General features: G+C 35.6%; 1 protein-coding gene and 1 non-coding gene across 7 annotated transcripts; both read left to right on the forward strand.

Moving 5' to 3' along the window:
* The first annotated feature begins 913 nt into the window (after positions 1–913).
* On the forward strand, positions 914–1,020 carry LOC148212402 (small nucleolar RNA R71). The gene has a single exon (XR_015790000.1). It is a non-coding gene; the product is annotated as a small nucleolar RNA R71 (small nucleolar RNA).
* A 3,476-nt stretch (positions 1,021–4,496) lies between these two features.
* On the forward strand, positions 4,497–12,631 carry LOC111025784 (dolichyl-diphosphooligosaccharide--protein glycosyltransferase subunit STT3A). Of its 6 annotated transcripts, none has more exons than XM_088121709.1 (16): positions 4,497–4,769; positions 5,039–5,101; positions 5,276–5,331; positions 5,447–5,518; positions 5,705–5,810; positions 5,896–5,946; positions 6,507–6,602; positions 6,791–6,850; positions 7,013–7,126; positions 7,295–7,381; positions 7,822–7,925; positions 8,046–8,141; positions 8,595–8,715; positions 8,804–8,884; positions 8,978–9,106; positions 12,172–12,631. In XM_088121709.1, the coding sequence occupies exons 1-16, from the start codon at positions 4,650–4,652 to the stop codon at positions 12,346–12,348; spliced, it is 1,533 nt and encodes a 510-aa protein (XP_087977835.1). In that variant the 5' UTR covers positions 4,497–4,649; the 3' UTR covers positions 12,349–12,631. The 6 variants fall into 6 exon arrangements, 5 of the variants coding, with proteins under 5 accessions (XP_087977835.1, XP_087977837.1, XP_087977838.1 ...); XR_015789735.1 differs by lacking the exon at positions 12,172–12,631 and adding an exon at positions 10,004–10,313 and having other exon boundaries at positions 4,498–4,769; positions 8,978–9,920; XM_088121711.1 differs by having other exon boundaries at positions 4,498–4,769; positions 12,252–12,631.
* Positions 12,632–16,751: the final 4,120 nt, after the last annotated feature.

The following is a 16,751-nucleotide window of genomic DNA, read 5'->3' on the forward strand; positions in this document are numbered from 1 at the left end:
ATCTGTTGTTGGCATTGTTGGTCCATCATATGCCAGTCCACTCCTAAGGGTGACAACTTTGCACTGTTCTTTCCCTTCTCATTTTGGTAATTCAGTATGGCCTGGAAAAGAACCTTGTGGTCTATTCTTTAATTCATTGGTGAGCTGTCCCAATTGGGTCTCGAAATTCCTCATTGATGCCGCTTGGGATTGTATCACTGCGTCGGTTCGGGCCATGTACTCCTTCATCATATTCTCAAGATTTGAGTTGTTATTTTGAACTGGTGGAGTCTGTGTTCTCTGATTGTACTGCTGTTGCGGCGGCGGGATGTATTGCTGTGTAGGTGGAACATAGGGCTGCTTGTTCTGCTGGCTCTGCCCTTGATTAAAACCGCTCGAACCTCCTTGACCTCCCCATGAGAAATTAGGGTGGTGCCTCCAACCTGGGTTGTAGGTGTTCGAATATGGGTTAAAGTTCCTATTGTTCCCATGTCCTACATAAAAAACGGAAGCAGGGTTATGTGGACAATTATCATAAATATGATTTTCACTGCAAAATGAACAAATGAGATCGTTGACTTGGCAAACAGGGGCAGGAGTGCAATAATCCGACTGCACAGGTTGTATCGGTGTGGCTAATGGATTTTTTATTCCCAATGCCATCTCTTTCAGCCTCTGGTTCATTGTAACCATTTCTTTTTGCATCGAGGTCGCAATGTCCAGAGCCAAAACTTCAGCTGGATCTTGCTTCTTTGGTGCTGCCCTAGATCTTTGCGAACACCATAGTTCGTTGTGTGAAGCTAAGTCATTTAGGATGTCGACTATCTCGTTGAATGTCTTCTTTGTAAAGGCTCCGTTGGCAGCATTGTTTAGCATCATCTTAATAGGATGATCTAAACCTCTAAAGAAATGTTCTATCTGGATGCATGCCGGCAAGCCATGGTTCGGACATTTCCTGATTAGTTCTTTAAATCTTTCCCACGCCTCGTGAACAGGTTCACGATCATACTGTCTAAAGGAGATGATCTCCTCTTTGATATCAGCGTGGCGAGTAGGTGGGAAGAATTTTGTTAAGAACTTCTCCACTAACGACCCCCATGTGGTGATGGATCCCGGTGGAAATGCATTGAGCCATGCTCTAGCATGGTCCTTCAAAGAAAATGGAAAAAGTGTTAGTCTAAGAGCATCGTCTGTTATACCAGGTAATCGAAATGCATTTGCAATTTGAATGAATGATTTCAGATGATCATGTGGATCCTCATGTTCCTGCCCTCCAAAATGTCCAATTGTCTGCAACATTTGGAACATCATTGGTTTAAGCTCAAAGTTTGCGTGGGCTGGAATAGGGTTGACTATCCCTGAATCAAAGTTCTGAAAAGCCGTGGCGGCATATTCTCGCATTGCCACGTCTCTGTTGTCCGCCATCTGGATATGGTTGAATTCATCATTTCTTGCATGATCCCTCATATTACCGTTAACAGCAGGTGGATCAACCGGATCACGAGGTGGAATATCTGCCATTGATGTGCTCGTACTCTCTACCTCAGTTTCAGGACTGATTTCACCTTCTCTCTCTTTTTGCTTTTCTAGTTGTTTTCGAAGTCTTTGCTTCTTTCGAGTTTTTCGAAGGGTCCGCTCAATCTCAGGGTCAAGGGGTAGAAGAAAAGATCTTGTGCTCATGCACTTTAACTTACCCTTGTGAGATAAACGACCAAAAATATAGAACAAAAACGGTGGATAGAAATTACACCCAACAACAATTCACAAAAATAAAAACTAAAAGAATTTGAAAATAATTTTAAAACTAAAGTCCCCGGCAACGGTGCCAAAAACTTGACTGGTGGGGTTACGCTGAACGCACGCACTAAGCGTGGTAACAATTATATAGATGCAAGCGCACACGTGTCAGAGTAATATAAAATGGATGGAGTATCCAAGTATCGATCCTCAAGGACTTCTAAATAATTTCCAAACTCTAAAGTTTTAAAGAATAGTGAATGTTGAAATGAGTGATTCTTGTAAAATGGGAAGTGGTCACAAATAATGGTTTTGGATTTGGGATTTGGACTTATAATGATAAAACCTAGCCCGAATTACTTCAAGTTAGCCAACAAAGAATCAAGGACATGCTAAGGACAATATGCATTTTACTTTAGAAACCAACGACTACGCTTCTCACTTGACTTATGTCTAAGCAAGTTCAAAGTCCTAAGACATTCCCTAATATGTCTATTATGAGAGATATCTTAGTTTTAGGATGGAAATAGTCGCAACCTCGGGTTAAGGTCCTATGTCTAGGCTACTTAAGCGGAACCCTTATGTCTAAGGCGCTCCTCTCCTCGGTTTAACCACTCAACAATGCAAATAAGCAACCTTTTCAGTATTGACTTATTAAGACTTACAGTGGCCTTCTCTAAATCCTAACTTTTTGGGAAAACATGTTGAGCAATGAATGGAAAGCAAAAACACTACTTCTTAGCAACCCTTATTAGAAATAAAAGGCTAACTATCCATAACCGGGCTAGAGACGGGAATTTAGAAAGACATATTGAAGAAAATACAGCAAGTAGAGTGGTTGAAATTGAAATGCATGTGTGAAAAACAAAAGTTAACTAACGGAGAGTTTTTTACAGAACAGAAAAAAAAACTCCCATCATTTTCTCTCAAAATTCTCTCAATCTCTCCCTCTCTTCGATCAAGGTGCTACCACAAGCACGATCCCGAGACCCAAGAGGATAGCGAGGAAGACGTAGTGGTGGTGTTCGTGGGAAACCGTAAAAGAAAAGTTCTTCAAAGGTATTTGGTTTCCCCTGCATTTTCCTTCTTTGAAATTCAATTTTGTATTCCGAAAATCAGCAACGAAGATCTGCTTCCGCTCCGGGAATCACATCCCTTCAAAGACAAAGAGGGTGGAGTGTTGTGTCAGGGGTCGTGGGAACCACCAACATTCGCCTTCCTCTTATGCTACAGGAGGGGGCGCAACGACATCCTGGATGATACCTATAGAGCGTATCACGATTCAGGCATAGGGTATCGACGTCCTAATCTCTAGTTGTCTCTGGTATGGTAGGTGTGCTCAGCCTTTTGAATCGGTGTGCTCGAGTTGGGGTCCAATGAGCTCGCTTCCCCTTATCCTTGTCCATGTGGTTTGAGTTGAGATTAGAAGCGTGTTGCTTTAGATTTGTCCGATAATAATTATTAATTTCTTTGCAACTTATTTGGTATGTTTTTCACTATTATTAGATATACATTTAAATTTGTAGTCAGTTTTAAAAATAAAAATATTATTTTAAAACTACTTTTTATATACTATTAAAAGTAAGTTTGGCTATTGATTTTTAAAATGTTTTTAAAATATATAGGTGAAAATAGTATTTATAGATTAAAATTTTAAAATAAAATGGTAAAAGACGGATGGTTATCAAATTGGGCATAAGTTTTAGAGCTGTTTAATAATAAAAAAAATTTGGATTAACTTTTATTATTATTATTATTATTTTTATTATTATTATCTTCTTTTATCTTTCTGGTCTTTAAACCCTACATTTGTTTTTTGTCTTTTAAGATTTCAAAAATCACTAAATTGATTTTTTATTAAGTAATTGATCCGTGTGTTAGCCTTTTATTAATGACTAGTTAACAACCGTGAAATTTTTAGTTTTATTTTAAAATATAAAAAAAAAAATATAACATCGTTACAAATTATAACGAAAACTTCATTTTATGGGAGCAACGAATGTAATCACATCTTAGGTAAATTGTGGTAGTAGTTGATTATTGTGACTACAGTAAAGTTATCGTTGATAGCAACAGTTAGGCTAAATGTGAAAATGTTGATAATGTCAAAGGAAATTGTAAGAATGAAATAAAATAAAATTATACAAATTTCATGGGTGATTGGTTAAAATATTTTGAGAGGAAACCAAGAGTAAAGAAAAAAGAAATATAGCTCAAATCATCTGTATTGTCCATCTATACATATATAAAATGGACTATAGGAATAAACTTTATAGTGACTGAAAAAATGTCATTTTATAGTTGTGGGAATTTAAAAATTTATAGAGAAATAAATTGTCAAAAGATAGTAGATATTTTTAATCATATTATACATTTATTATTATTTCCTAAAAATAAATTGACAAAACATTTTTATATTATAATTTTCACATTTTTGTCCTTAAAGATTTATTTTTATCAACTCATTTTCATTTATGAATGCATCTAATTATTTATTTTAATATATTTTTAATGGAATTTGAAGATAGAAAAGTGAGTGAAATTTGAGAGGGGTAAATGACAAAATTGTCATTAAAATAATAAAATAAATATTAAAATTAAAGGACAAAATAAGGATATAACCCATTTTAGAAATAGAAATAGAAATAGAAATTTTTATTTAAAAAATCGCAATTCAGTAAAAAAAAAAAATCGCAATTGTTATTGGTTAATTAATATTGAAATAAATCTTCTAAAAAAAAATAGGAATAAAAATAAAAGGTGTTCCAAATCCAGACGTGGACTGGGGACTTAAGACTCGGGAATACATGTTTGTAAAGTCGTCTGTACCTCTCTGGTTCGTTTCCAGTTGAGTGGCGAGTTGCGAGTTGCGAGTTGCGAGTTGCGAGACCTACTCCCCTTCCGGACACTCTCAATCCTTATTCTGGCCGTCAATGGCGGCTTCAATTCCCTCCCCCAAAGCCTCAACACTGAGACACGCATTCGGAAATGTTCTATCCTTCTTCATTCTCATCTTGATTGGCGTTCTCGCATTCTCAATTCGGCTCTTCTCTGTAAGCTTTTCGATCTCTTATTTCTCCTGCCTTCTTGATCTGACGCTCTCTTAATTTTTCATTCAGAGCCACCACAAAACTCTGTTTAATATAGATGGTTTAGTTTAGATTAATTTTTTGTTGAAATGCTGCATCTGTCTCCTTGGTTTAATTGGAACGAGGAGAATTAGTTTAAAGAGGAGTTCAGAGTCTTTTTTTTTTTGCTTCACTTTTTGAACGTGTATATTGGTACGAGCCTTTTGTCACATTGTTTTGTGCAACGATTGCAGGTGATAAAGTACGAGAGTGTTATTCACGAATTTGATCCTTATTTTAATTACAGAGTTACCCAGGTTTGTTTTCTGACGAGTCTTGTTCATTTTATTGCTTATATGGGATTTTTATAATGCTGAAGGCTAGGAGTTACGGGCATATTATGTTAGCTTTGCTCAATAATATCGCGTTCCAATCTCTCATAATTGCCCCCCAGTTGTACCGGAAGATGATTTCTGTGTTTTTCTTTTCAGTATCTTTCAAAGAAGGGAATTTATGAATTTTGGAACTGGTTTGATGATCGGACCTGGTAGTTTTTTTCACTCTGTTGGGCAGCAAATTCTCGGAGCCAAGTCTCCATGCTTTGTACTTCTATTTCTTCTACCCTATCAGCTATAAAGTGGTTTTGTATGTTAATTTTCTAGGTATCCTCTAGGGCGAGTAATTGGTGGAACCGTTTATCCGGGTCTCACATTAACTGCAGGCACATTATGGCGGTGTGTATTTGAGAATTTATTTTAATTGATTCAGAAATATCAATCCTTCTTATCATCTCATCTGCTTATCAGTAAAGGAGACAAGCATTCTTTACAATGCCTCTTCTTAACGAGATGGAAGAATTTAACAATCCTTGCTATTAGTGTCCTATACTGACTAATATTCTCTCTATTGCATTTTGCTAGGGTATTAAATGCCTTGAACATTCCTTTATCCGTGGAAACTGTTTGTGTATTTACTGCACCCATATTCTCTGCTTTTGCTTCATGGGCAACTTACTTGTTAACAAAGGTTTGGATTCTTGCAACGGGCCACATTTTTTCAACACATGCTGTGCTCTCTGATTTGTCAAAATAATCCCAGTGTTATTTCTCAGGAAGTTAAAGGCGCTGGTGCTGGACTGACAGCTGCAGCTCTTTTGGCCATGGTATTTACACATCAGTGATATTTGTAAAATCCACTTTTAGACCCCTTAAATCTTTTACTGACCATTATCGCAATAACATCAAACACTAACCTTTTGAAATTTCCCTACATTTAGTAACTTAAAATTGTATTCAAATAATTTATTTGACACACTGAATCAGCTTATTGTAGCCACGTCAGGCTCAGTATGTCTTTGTTTTGAGAGTGGGGTGTTTCTGATAGAAGTGCTTACCCGTAATTAATGGCTTTTAGAAAATACCGCCATTAAGAATAGGTGACTATCATTTTCATTCCCAAGTTTGATCCACGTCCAATTTCTATCATTCTATTTTTTAGTGGAACAGTCAACATGACTTGTACTTGTTGCGTTGCTTTCGCATGAACCAAGTTCTAATGTAATTTTGCTACAAACCCTAAAGAATCTTCCATGCGTGCAGGCTGCTTGACCTCAGTGCATCTCTAGCATCATGCTTATCTACTAAGAATTGTGTGCTCGTCTGAAACTTTGAAATGTATAGATGTGAAAATATATGGTTTAGTGGCCGCTACATCTTTTTACAGGTTCCATCATACATATCGCGGTCTGTGGCCGGCAGCTATGACAATGAAGCTGTAGCTATATTTGCTCTGATCTTCACTTTCTATCTTTATATTAAGGTAAGTTTTTGCCATACAAGAAGAATTTTAATTTGTTAAGAATAGAGGCATGCATATTCTTATTGTTTCAAATACTGTACCAAAGGAGTTGCTTCGCTGTAGTCAGATTGAGTTACTGGTGCATGGGTTTATTTGAATTATCTTATTATAATCTACTTGACCATAGACTGAACTGGTTACAAATGCAGACATTGAATACTGGATCCCTTTTCTATGCCACTTTAAATGCCGTTGCATATTTCTACATGGTAAGACTTGTCTACTGGTGCTGTTGGTATCTTTATTTGTGCTTCATCATTTTACAATTATTTTCTTATTTATCTTGTTTGCATTCCTATCTTATTCATTTTTGTCTTTACTCTTTTCTTCTTCTTCTATCTATTTATTTCTTCATTTCCCTCTCCATTCAGGTTTGCTCTTGGGGAGGTTACACATTCATTATTAATCTTATTCCAATGCATGCACTCTTGTGCATTGTAACTGGGCGCTATTCTCCTCGATTGTACATTGCATATGCTCCTCTTGTAAGTGTTGACTGTCTCAACTTGGAGTGCCTTTTCCCCGTGAATTTTTTAGATTTTAACCGATTGAAACGAAATCTAACACTGCAAAAACATAATGCCTTGATGTCAAATTTAATGTTTGTTCGAGATTCATTAGCTTGTCTTAAAATTATTGATTTCACAATTCAGGTTGTCTTAGGAACATTGTTGGCTGCACTGGTGCCTGTTGTTGGATTTAATGCGGTGATGACATCAGAACATTTTGCATCATTTTTGGTTAGTATTGTTGCTGGTAATTTAATTAACGGTGTCTAATTATTTTTGGTAAATTTTCTAGTTCTCAAATTTTAGTTTCATACTGCCTTGGGCTTACTTATGACTAACGGGGTATACTAAAGGATTCAATTGCACTTTCCTTTTAAGCTTGTTATTAATGGACTGTGGAGTACATCAATTTTGTAGCAGCTTTAAACTATAAATATTCTAGATTATGGGTTTTTGCAAGAACTCTAAAGAAGATCAATAAATTTTTAAATAGCAACAAGAAAATTTATGGCTATTAGTGCTGAAGTTTATTATTATATTTTCTCTGTCTCAATAGTTAATAAATGTGTGACAATGTCAAATGAAATTGTTTAGTCTGTTCAGAAAAAAAAATACATATATATTTTTTTTGTTCACGACTTGTTTCCTTCCCGTTCCTGGTTTGTTTTCAGGTTTTCATCATTATCCATGTGGTGGCTCTTGTTTATTATATCAAAGGAATTCTCTCCCAGAAAATGTTTAAAGTAGCTGTGACTCTTGTAGTATCTATTGGGCTGTAAGCTTTCTATCCCCCCACCACCACCCACACACGAAAAAAAGCCCCCAAACCCCACTGCTGAGAGCATTTTAGGAGGAATATGCAATTGACCTCCATACTTCATTATTTATTCCTCAGGGCAGTTTGCTGTGCAGTCATTGCGGTTCTCATAGCTCTTGTAGCTTCCAGCCCAACCAAGGGGTGGAGTGGGCGTAGTTTGAGTCTTCTAGATCCGTAAGAAACCAGATCACACTATCACAGAATCATGTTGCTTTTATCACAGAATTTTTGTGATAGTTGAATGAATCATATGTGATAGTGGTGTGGTTAAGATTTAGTCCTTCATAAAAAATGACGCAAATTGGTAGATCTAATCTCTTGGCTGCTATCATATCTAACTACATAGTTGATCCTGCCAACTTTATTTGTTTTTCTGGTCTTCGTCTAGCCTTGAGTTATTGGGATGTAAAACGTGAGATGTGCGCTTATGTTCCACTTTAACACTTCAATATTTCAAATTATTCTTTTTCCCCCCTTCCTTCTTGGAAGTAAAATTTTATCATTTTCAGGAATCTATGGTACCGTTGGCATGGGAAAGTGTTTCTAAGTAAATGATGCAATATCTTATTCTATTGTTATTTCCTGAAGCACTCTTCACATTTATCTCATCTTGTTGCAATCAAACAGAACTTATGCAAGCAAGTACATACCGATAATTGCTAGTGTTAGTGAGCATCAACCACCTACTTGGCCTTCTTACTTTATGGACATCAACGTTTTGGCATTCTTGGTTCCAGCTGGTATCATTGTAAGTTATGTAATTTTTAGACTAGTTGTTTATCTTTCCTAAATGTTCCAATCATCAGAAATGTTACCTAAACTTCTACCTTTGGTAGGCATGCTTTTCACCGTTATCTGATGCTAGCTCATTTGTAATCCTCTACATTGCTACAGCAGTGTACTTTTCTGGAGTTATGGTAAGAACCATTTTCTGACATCAAAATAAAGTTTTAATCATTTAATGCACATTATCTGCCCTTTAACACATTTATTTTTGGATGATACTACAGGTGCGTCTTATGCTTGTACTTGCTCCGGCAGCATGCATTATGTCCGGAATTGCACTTTCTCAAGCCTTTGAAGTTTTTACACGTTCTATTAAGTTTCAGTTACCTGGAGAAGCGCTGAATACGCAAGAAGTGAGTAAAATTTTTCTTCCCATGGTGTTGGTTTATGCCTATGTTTTGTTCTTTTTTCGTTTTCCTACAAGACCATCAAAAGTTAACCTACGAGCTAAATCCTCATCGGATCCTAAGTTGCTGCTAAAAGAGGACGACATGCAACTACGTTCGAAAGAGAAAGTGAGGGAAGAGACCGACCTACCAAGGGTTCGAGCTACCTTTAGATCGAACTCCAAGAATTCAGGGAACGTAAGGTATGACCTGAAGGATTGGGGGTATTTATAGCTTGTCGGAAAAATTTTCCCACCGTACACGTGTAATCAACGAGCGGCTAGGATCCTCCCTAAGATCCGAAGCGTCGGAATATTTGAATATTCCGACGATAAATCTACCGTAACGGTTATATTTTCCCACGAATAGGAAGTCGCCACGCGTCCAAAGCAAGTCGAATGAACTTCTCTGCCAGGTCGAGATCGGACCAGACAGAAAGGGGGCCAATGTTTGGGGAAGAGAATACCCTGGACGCGTGGAGGACCCCTATTGGTGCTCCAAGATGACTCATGAGTCATGCCCAGCTCGGACGGCCGAGATCACCACCACTAGCGTTGACAGATGCTAAGTATGAGGGCCGAGGTGAACCTGGCCGAGGTCCGACCTACCGGGAAGCTCGGTGGGGGCCGATGTGAGCTACTGTCAGCGGCGTGATTATCGGGTATAACCGTCGGTCCCGAGATTACCGGGTGTAACTGACGGTCCCGAGATTACCGGGTGTAACCGTCGCGAGATTAGCGGGACTACCACCCATAAGTAGAGGACTTCACTCCACGATCAGGTACGATGATTTCTGACCTCGAACTAAACTGGGAATCCGACCTATACTGACTTGATCGTCGGAGTGCTCACCTTTTTGTGCAGGTCCGCCCAAGTATTCAGATCGGTCCGGAGGCCGAGTTCGAGCTGCAATCTGAAATACACTGTTGTGCATATCCTTGCATAAACAAACTTGATTCGTGATCAACTTGATGGTGTGCTCTATGTCGTATCTTCAAAAAGCTGTACTTTTTTATTAAGTTAAACAAAGACGGGAGCGAGAATTAGGGACTTAATTTTAGAAGAGGTAATAGGTATTTTATATCTATTATGCTTTGGGGGTTGTGTTATTTGATGTTTTTGAGGTAAACTAGAAGTACACTTCTAATAATCAGTGATGTTTTTGGAAGACTAAGCATTTGTTGTCTGACGTGTTTAGTTCATCTAAATTCAAAGTATTTTTTACCATTTTGTTAGATTTTTCCGTGTACTTACTCTCATCAACTTAACCTAATTTAAAGTTGGAGTATTCAAAAAATCGATTGAATGAAAACTAAACCCGAAACCGAATCGAAGAGATTCCCTTTTGATTATTGTTTTTCTTTTGAATTTATGCTTCATTCGGCCTTCCCCTTCCCCAAACAAGATAATATGTCACTTGATCGCTAATATCGAAAAAAAATTTCAGACTGCAACACTCCTTTTCGTTTTTCTATTTTAATTGCTTTTTAATTTTATAATACCCCTTATGTATTTAAATCCTTACCCTTAAAAGTGATTTTAATTTAAGATTTCGATATTGATGAAAATTTCGAGAACTCAATTTTATGAAAATATTGATGTAAATATCTAAGAGGGTAACTAGGTCAGGTCAAGTTGATTGGGGCAAAACCAACTTATTTTGTTAAGCAGTAAGAAAACCAAATTTACTCAATCTGTCCGATCAGGTGTCTTTTTAGTTTTTATTTTTCTTTCCAGAAACCCTATTTTAAACTTCTTTAAGAGGCTACCACTCATATGGGATATACCAGAGAAACCAGAGGCCTACAAACCTAGAAATAGAAGGAAAAACAAAAATCAAATATGATTATAAGGAGAACAAATTAAAGAAGGCAATTTTAAGCATGGGAGAATGGAACTCAAATATGGCAGAGCGGTATGAAGGATGAGTGAAAGTGATTCTAGAGGAAGCACTTCAAAGTTGTTGGCCACAACTTACAGAAAGTTCCCGAAACCCATATAACTCGAAATTGAACCGGGGTGAATTCGGATTTGGAAATTCAATAAGTAAGACTTTCATTATCTATACATAGGGCCATAGGCTGGAGTCTTACTTTTAATTGTTTTACACTTTCCCAATATTTTGCTGTCATTCGCGCATTTGCTTTCGAGTTCTTATAGACTTGCACCATATTTCCTTAGGTAAATTTTTACTTCCTTCTCTCTTTTCCTTTTCCTTTCATAGAGATAGTAATAAGCAGAGAGGAGAGGTTACTTGGTGACGAGATCTACTTTGCTGAGGTGCCACGACCACCAACACGATTGGGGATGAACTTCACCCCTCACAGATGAGTGTAGGGAAGCTCGAAAATTTTAAAGATTTTTATTTTGTTATGTTACTTTCCTCCGTTAACTTGGTCAATCGACTTTTCTTAATAAATAGGAGGGAGTGACGGTTGCTTGTTAAACTTATACTTTCCAATTTTAGGGGTGCTTCCTTATAAAGGTAGCATCTAAGGGAGGGTGCTTTGTAGCAGAGTTTCTCACGAGTTGTTTTTTGTAAAATACAAAGAGTTTGGTTTTGAACTTTATGATTTTGAGCATACAAAGCAATTGTGTATTTGTAAGAGAACTTAGCTGCTACATACGATCTCTTGAAGGATTGTTGTATCTCCGGAGTGGAGTGCCTAATAACTCAGTAAAGTGAGGCTACATCTTCTCTATGGACAATATTTAAGAACGTGCCTCAATCCAAAGTTTAAAGTTTTTTCTTCTCTCTATATTTTGTTGTTGTTTATTTAAATTAATAAGTTTGTATTTATTATTTCATAAATTCCATCTCCCTAGAATATTTCCAAGAACTATGCGCATAAAATTTCTAAAATTTTATAGTGTGCTGTATGTGATTTTCCTTGGTGTTAATTTTTCTTATTTTACTTCACGTGAAATAGTAAATCATTCCGAAACTCTTCTGTTTATTTTAATTACTGCGTAGCCGTGAAGTATGTTTCTATTTCTTGTGCTCTGTGTTTCTTTTGCTTGACTTTCTGCAGATAATTATGATGCAAAGGTGGAGCATAACAACAAACTTCTCGTATTATTACACCTTCTTTATCATTTGCCATTTAACCAGAATGGAGATTCCCAACGATCGGGGATTGGGGGAGACGAACAAAACTTGCATCTCTGGAGCTGATCAAATTCCTTTATATCATTGCATCAAGGTTTGAAAGCATTAATTTGCGAGATTCGATCCGTCGACGCGTAGGAGGAGAATTTTATTGCCGATTCGCCGGAGAGGTTGTGGCGGTTGGCATTATTCTCTGTCTGGTGTGCAAATGTGTGCAAGGTTCAGTTTCGGGTGTCTTGTAGCTCTTGAAATTAAGAACACCGGGAAAGGACCTCTTCATTTTCTTATTCCACTATAATAAGTCTGAAATTGGTGAATTTTATTGTTTAATTTATTTAACAATATGATTATAATTTATTATGAGAATGGTGGCATTTGACAAATTTAGGAGTTTGTTGTGAAGCTAATTCTCCCCAAGCAATTTGGTAGATGGAATCTCTTTTACTTCTTCCCTTTTCTTATTGTTTTTTATTATTTTCCTCTCCCGGGATTGCTTCTGCATTTTCTCTCTTTTCTTTTCATACCATTCCACAAAAATATGGTTAGAGATGGACAAGAGTTGAGCTTGGCGTAGTGTCTGTTGTGGATTCATTTAATATTCTTTTATTGGGTGAAATAGCTTTTGCTTTCCAACAAAGCTTAACTTACTTGCTCTAATGTTCTCTGGCATATGGTAAAACATCAAACTAATTATAGGGGATAGCATATAAACAAAATAGCATATATTTTTTATATTTTCACATATAGCATTTTTTTGAAAATCTTGATTTTAAAATTTTCAATATTTCCAAATTACCCTTTTCAGTTATTGCTTCGTTATTATATATCAAACATATATCACATATATATCAGGAGTATATCTGACAACATTAGTATATCATAAGTAAATCAATAGTATATCAGAAGTCAATCAGTTCTATATCAGTTGTATAATATTAAATCGCTATTTTACGTACTTTAACCATTTGTCTTGTATTTTTTTTATCAAAAAAAATTAGTAAGTATTGGCATGCATGGAAAATGAGAAAAAAATTTGATACTTACTGAAAATGAGAAAGAAGACTTGAAAGGAACGTGCATGTGGTCAATGGTGATTTTCGAAATTACTATGAATGAGAAATCAATTAGAAATTAGAAGTAAACTGAAACTTAGGGTTTTTCTGTATATCAATAATATATCAGTGATATATCAAGTATACATCGTTTACATATATCAATAGTACAATTAAGTTTTATTTTAATTTTTAAATATCAAAATGAAATCAGCAACAATGTCATTCTTAAAAGGTTTAAATATTATTCTTGGGTATCAACATCAACATCAAATCAGTAGCAAAGTCCTTCAACCAAAAACTTAAAGGTTTAAACATCAAAACGAACCAGTAGAATAAACCAAAAGTAGACTAACAATGTCATTCTCTAGAAAAGCGTAAGTTTCATTCTTGTATAATCTTTAGGAAAAAGCTTGGGGTATCCATCTTCGTTCTTGGTGATTGTCGTGTCTTCGGAGATAATATCTTTGAAGCTTTCCATTTTTCCATAGACAATACTTTTGGCGTTGGTTTATGTTGTCTTTTGGGAAGAACGATATCAACATTTTCGACGATGTTTTTTTATTTCATTTTTCGTGTTTGTACCATTGCTTTTATCTGAAAAAAAAAATTATTTCATATATTAGTAGTATATCATAAAACATATAATAGAGGTAATATGTTCGAAATAATTGGTAGATATCATAGTTATATCAGAAGTAAATCAATTTCATATCATATGTATATCAAACATATATCACATATATATCAATAGTATATATGTCAATCATAGTTATATCATAAGTAAATCAATATTATATCAGAAGTCAATCAGTTCTATATCATCTATAGTAGTAGATATCATAGTTATATCAAAAGTAAATCAATTTCATATCATATGTATATCAAACATATATCACATATATATCAGGAGTATATCTGTCAATCATAGTTATATCATAAGTAAATCAATAGAGTATATCAGTTCTATATTACCTATAGTAGTATATATCATAGTTATATCAGAAGTAAATCAATTTCATATCAGATATATATGAAACATATATCACATATATATCAAGAGTAGTATATCTGTCAATCATAGTTATATCATAAGTAAATCAATAACATATCATAAGTCAATTAATTCTATGTCACCTGTAGTAATAGATATCATAGTTATATCAGAAGTAAATCAATTTCATACCACATATATATCAAACATATATCACATATATATCAGGAGTATATCTGTCAATCATTAGTATATCAAAAGTCAATCAGAAGTAATTTATTGTTGGTTCGGGCCTGCATGGTATATTTGTTATTTAGAACGTGAACCTCCGTTTTTTTGCAAAAAAAATGCTATATTTGAAAAACTCAAACCTTGTTGCTATTTTGCTTATTTTCCTAACTTTTTTTGCCATATCTCAAGTTGCCCCTTAATTATATTATGAATAAGTTAACATCTTACAAAACATAAGGCTTAAGTAGTATTTACAGATCCCTATATTTTCTTTCAAACATACTTAAAGAAGGGCTTAAACAAATAATTTTTAAAGCTACAGTAACTTGTGAAGGGATGCGAATCCCGCAACGGAGGCGAGATTATCTTTATTCATAAATTTTAAAAGAACAAAACCCTTATGAAAAAGTAAAAAACACGGAAAAAAAAACTCACTTTTGAAGAACTCTTTTTCAATTAATCTCTCGAACCACCAAATGATCTTCCGTGCTATCCTTTAGGTTCGAGATCGTGCTTGTGGGAGCTTCGATTTGGAACAAGAGGGAGCACTTGAGAGGGAGCACTTGAGAGAATAGAGGGATTCAATTGTCTTATCTTTTTTTTTTCCAGGACTGCTTTGAAAAAACTCATAACCAAATCTTATGTACCCACGTCACTTTAACTCCTCACTCCTCTGTAATTTTGCAGGGGAGTTTGATTTTATTTAATAATATAAATAAAATTAATATTAATAAATAATATATATAATTAATTAATTAATCATATTAAGTAATTATTAATCTAATTAACAAATAATTAATATATATAATCAAATAAATAATTAACACTTAATTATTTATTACGAAAGTAGAATCATATTCTATAGCATCTTTCGTATAACCTATAGTCGTAATATGAACCTTATCCATATTAATTTTATTTGAATCTCATTCAAGTAATGTCTCTCATAATATATAGTTTTAATTTAGAGTTAACTATATATTATAATGTATCAATATACATATAATCCCTTGAGCAATTTGAACATTTCAAATTTTTCCAAAAACTTGATTCTCGTTTTACCCGTTGTGAGCTAGCAAGGGGATCTAATGGACCTACAGATCAAAAGTTCCAACGATACGAGATTAATCGGTCAAACTCATTGATCGAGTTAATCAACATTCGTTAACTACGGGTCACTCCACTAAAGACCCGCAGCTACACTCTTCTCAATACAGAATGTTTTCGTGTCCACGGATATACTACCATTAATGGCAAGTCAATCATTCACGAGTGCTCGTAACTCAAGCTAGGTCAAATTACCGTTTTATCCCTGAGTTACATCTCACTCCTTAAATACCACTGCTCCTCTAATGAACAACCCGGTTATGGTCCGACCAATAACCGGAAGTCCCTTCGGGCCAATGAGAGGGTGAGACCCCTTGTTCAAGTTTCGGAGTTAGCATTTAAGAGAACACTCATCTACTCCCCTAAGGTCGGGGAGGAGTGAATTCCACCTTGTGAAGTTATGTTCCCAGCTCCCCACTCGTTCTCGTCCCCAAAATTGTATGAATGTTGAGTCGGCCATTTGGGCCACTCTCACCCATATAGATCAAAGGACGAGCCCTCACGGGCAGGAGTTCATAACTCACTCAGGATTGAGAATGAGTTGCCTGGTCATCCTAAGAAATAGCAATTTGTTAGTTAACGGCGTTACATCTAAAGATTGGCTATTTCGTGGTTCGGTCTTATACAAATTCATTGTATAGGATACCCTCACTCACATGTCTCCATACGAACGACCTGGATCTGGTCGTCTATCACATTTACAAAGTAGACCGTATCCATAGTGTTGTCAGGATAAGATACCCAACCTTATCCATATACTATAGACCCTTTAGGTTATTCCCGAGATATTATCCACTTGTATATCAAGAGTATATCAAATATATACCCAGTATATATACTGTCCCGGTAACATGACAATAACCTTGGATGTTTAGTTTATTGGATTTAGACAATGCATTGCTATGAATTCAACAACAAATTAATTGATTAAAACATTATTGAATATTAATTACAAACTACGAGTTTAGGGCATCAAAGTGTTGAGGTAAAAGCACCCTAAGATAACTCCTCTTTTGAAAGTTATCACCAGACTCTGTGGTCTTGAAGGAGACGAAACTAAACACTAATGACCAACGGAGCGAACTCTTTTTGTGCCTATAAAACGTCGCAGGTAGCTTC

Source organism: Momordica charantia (assembly GCF_013281855.1).
Source record: "Momordica charantia cultivar OHB3-1 chromosome 3 unlocalized genomic scaffold, Mcharantia_2.0 BLBB01000003.1, whole genome shotgun sequence".
Lineage (NCBI taxonomy): Eukaryota > Viridiplantae > Streptophyta > Magnoliopsida > Cucurbitales > Cucurbitaceae > Momordica > Momordica charantia.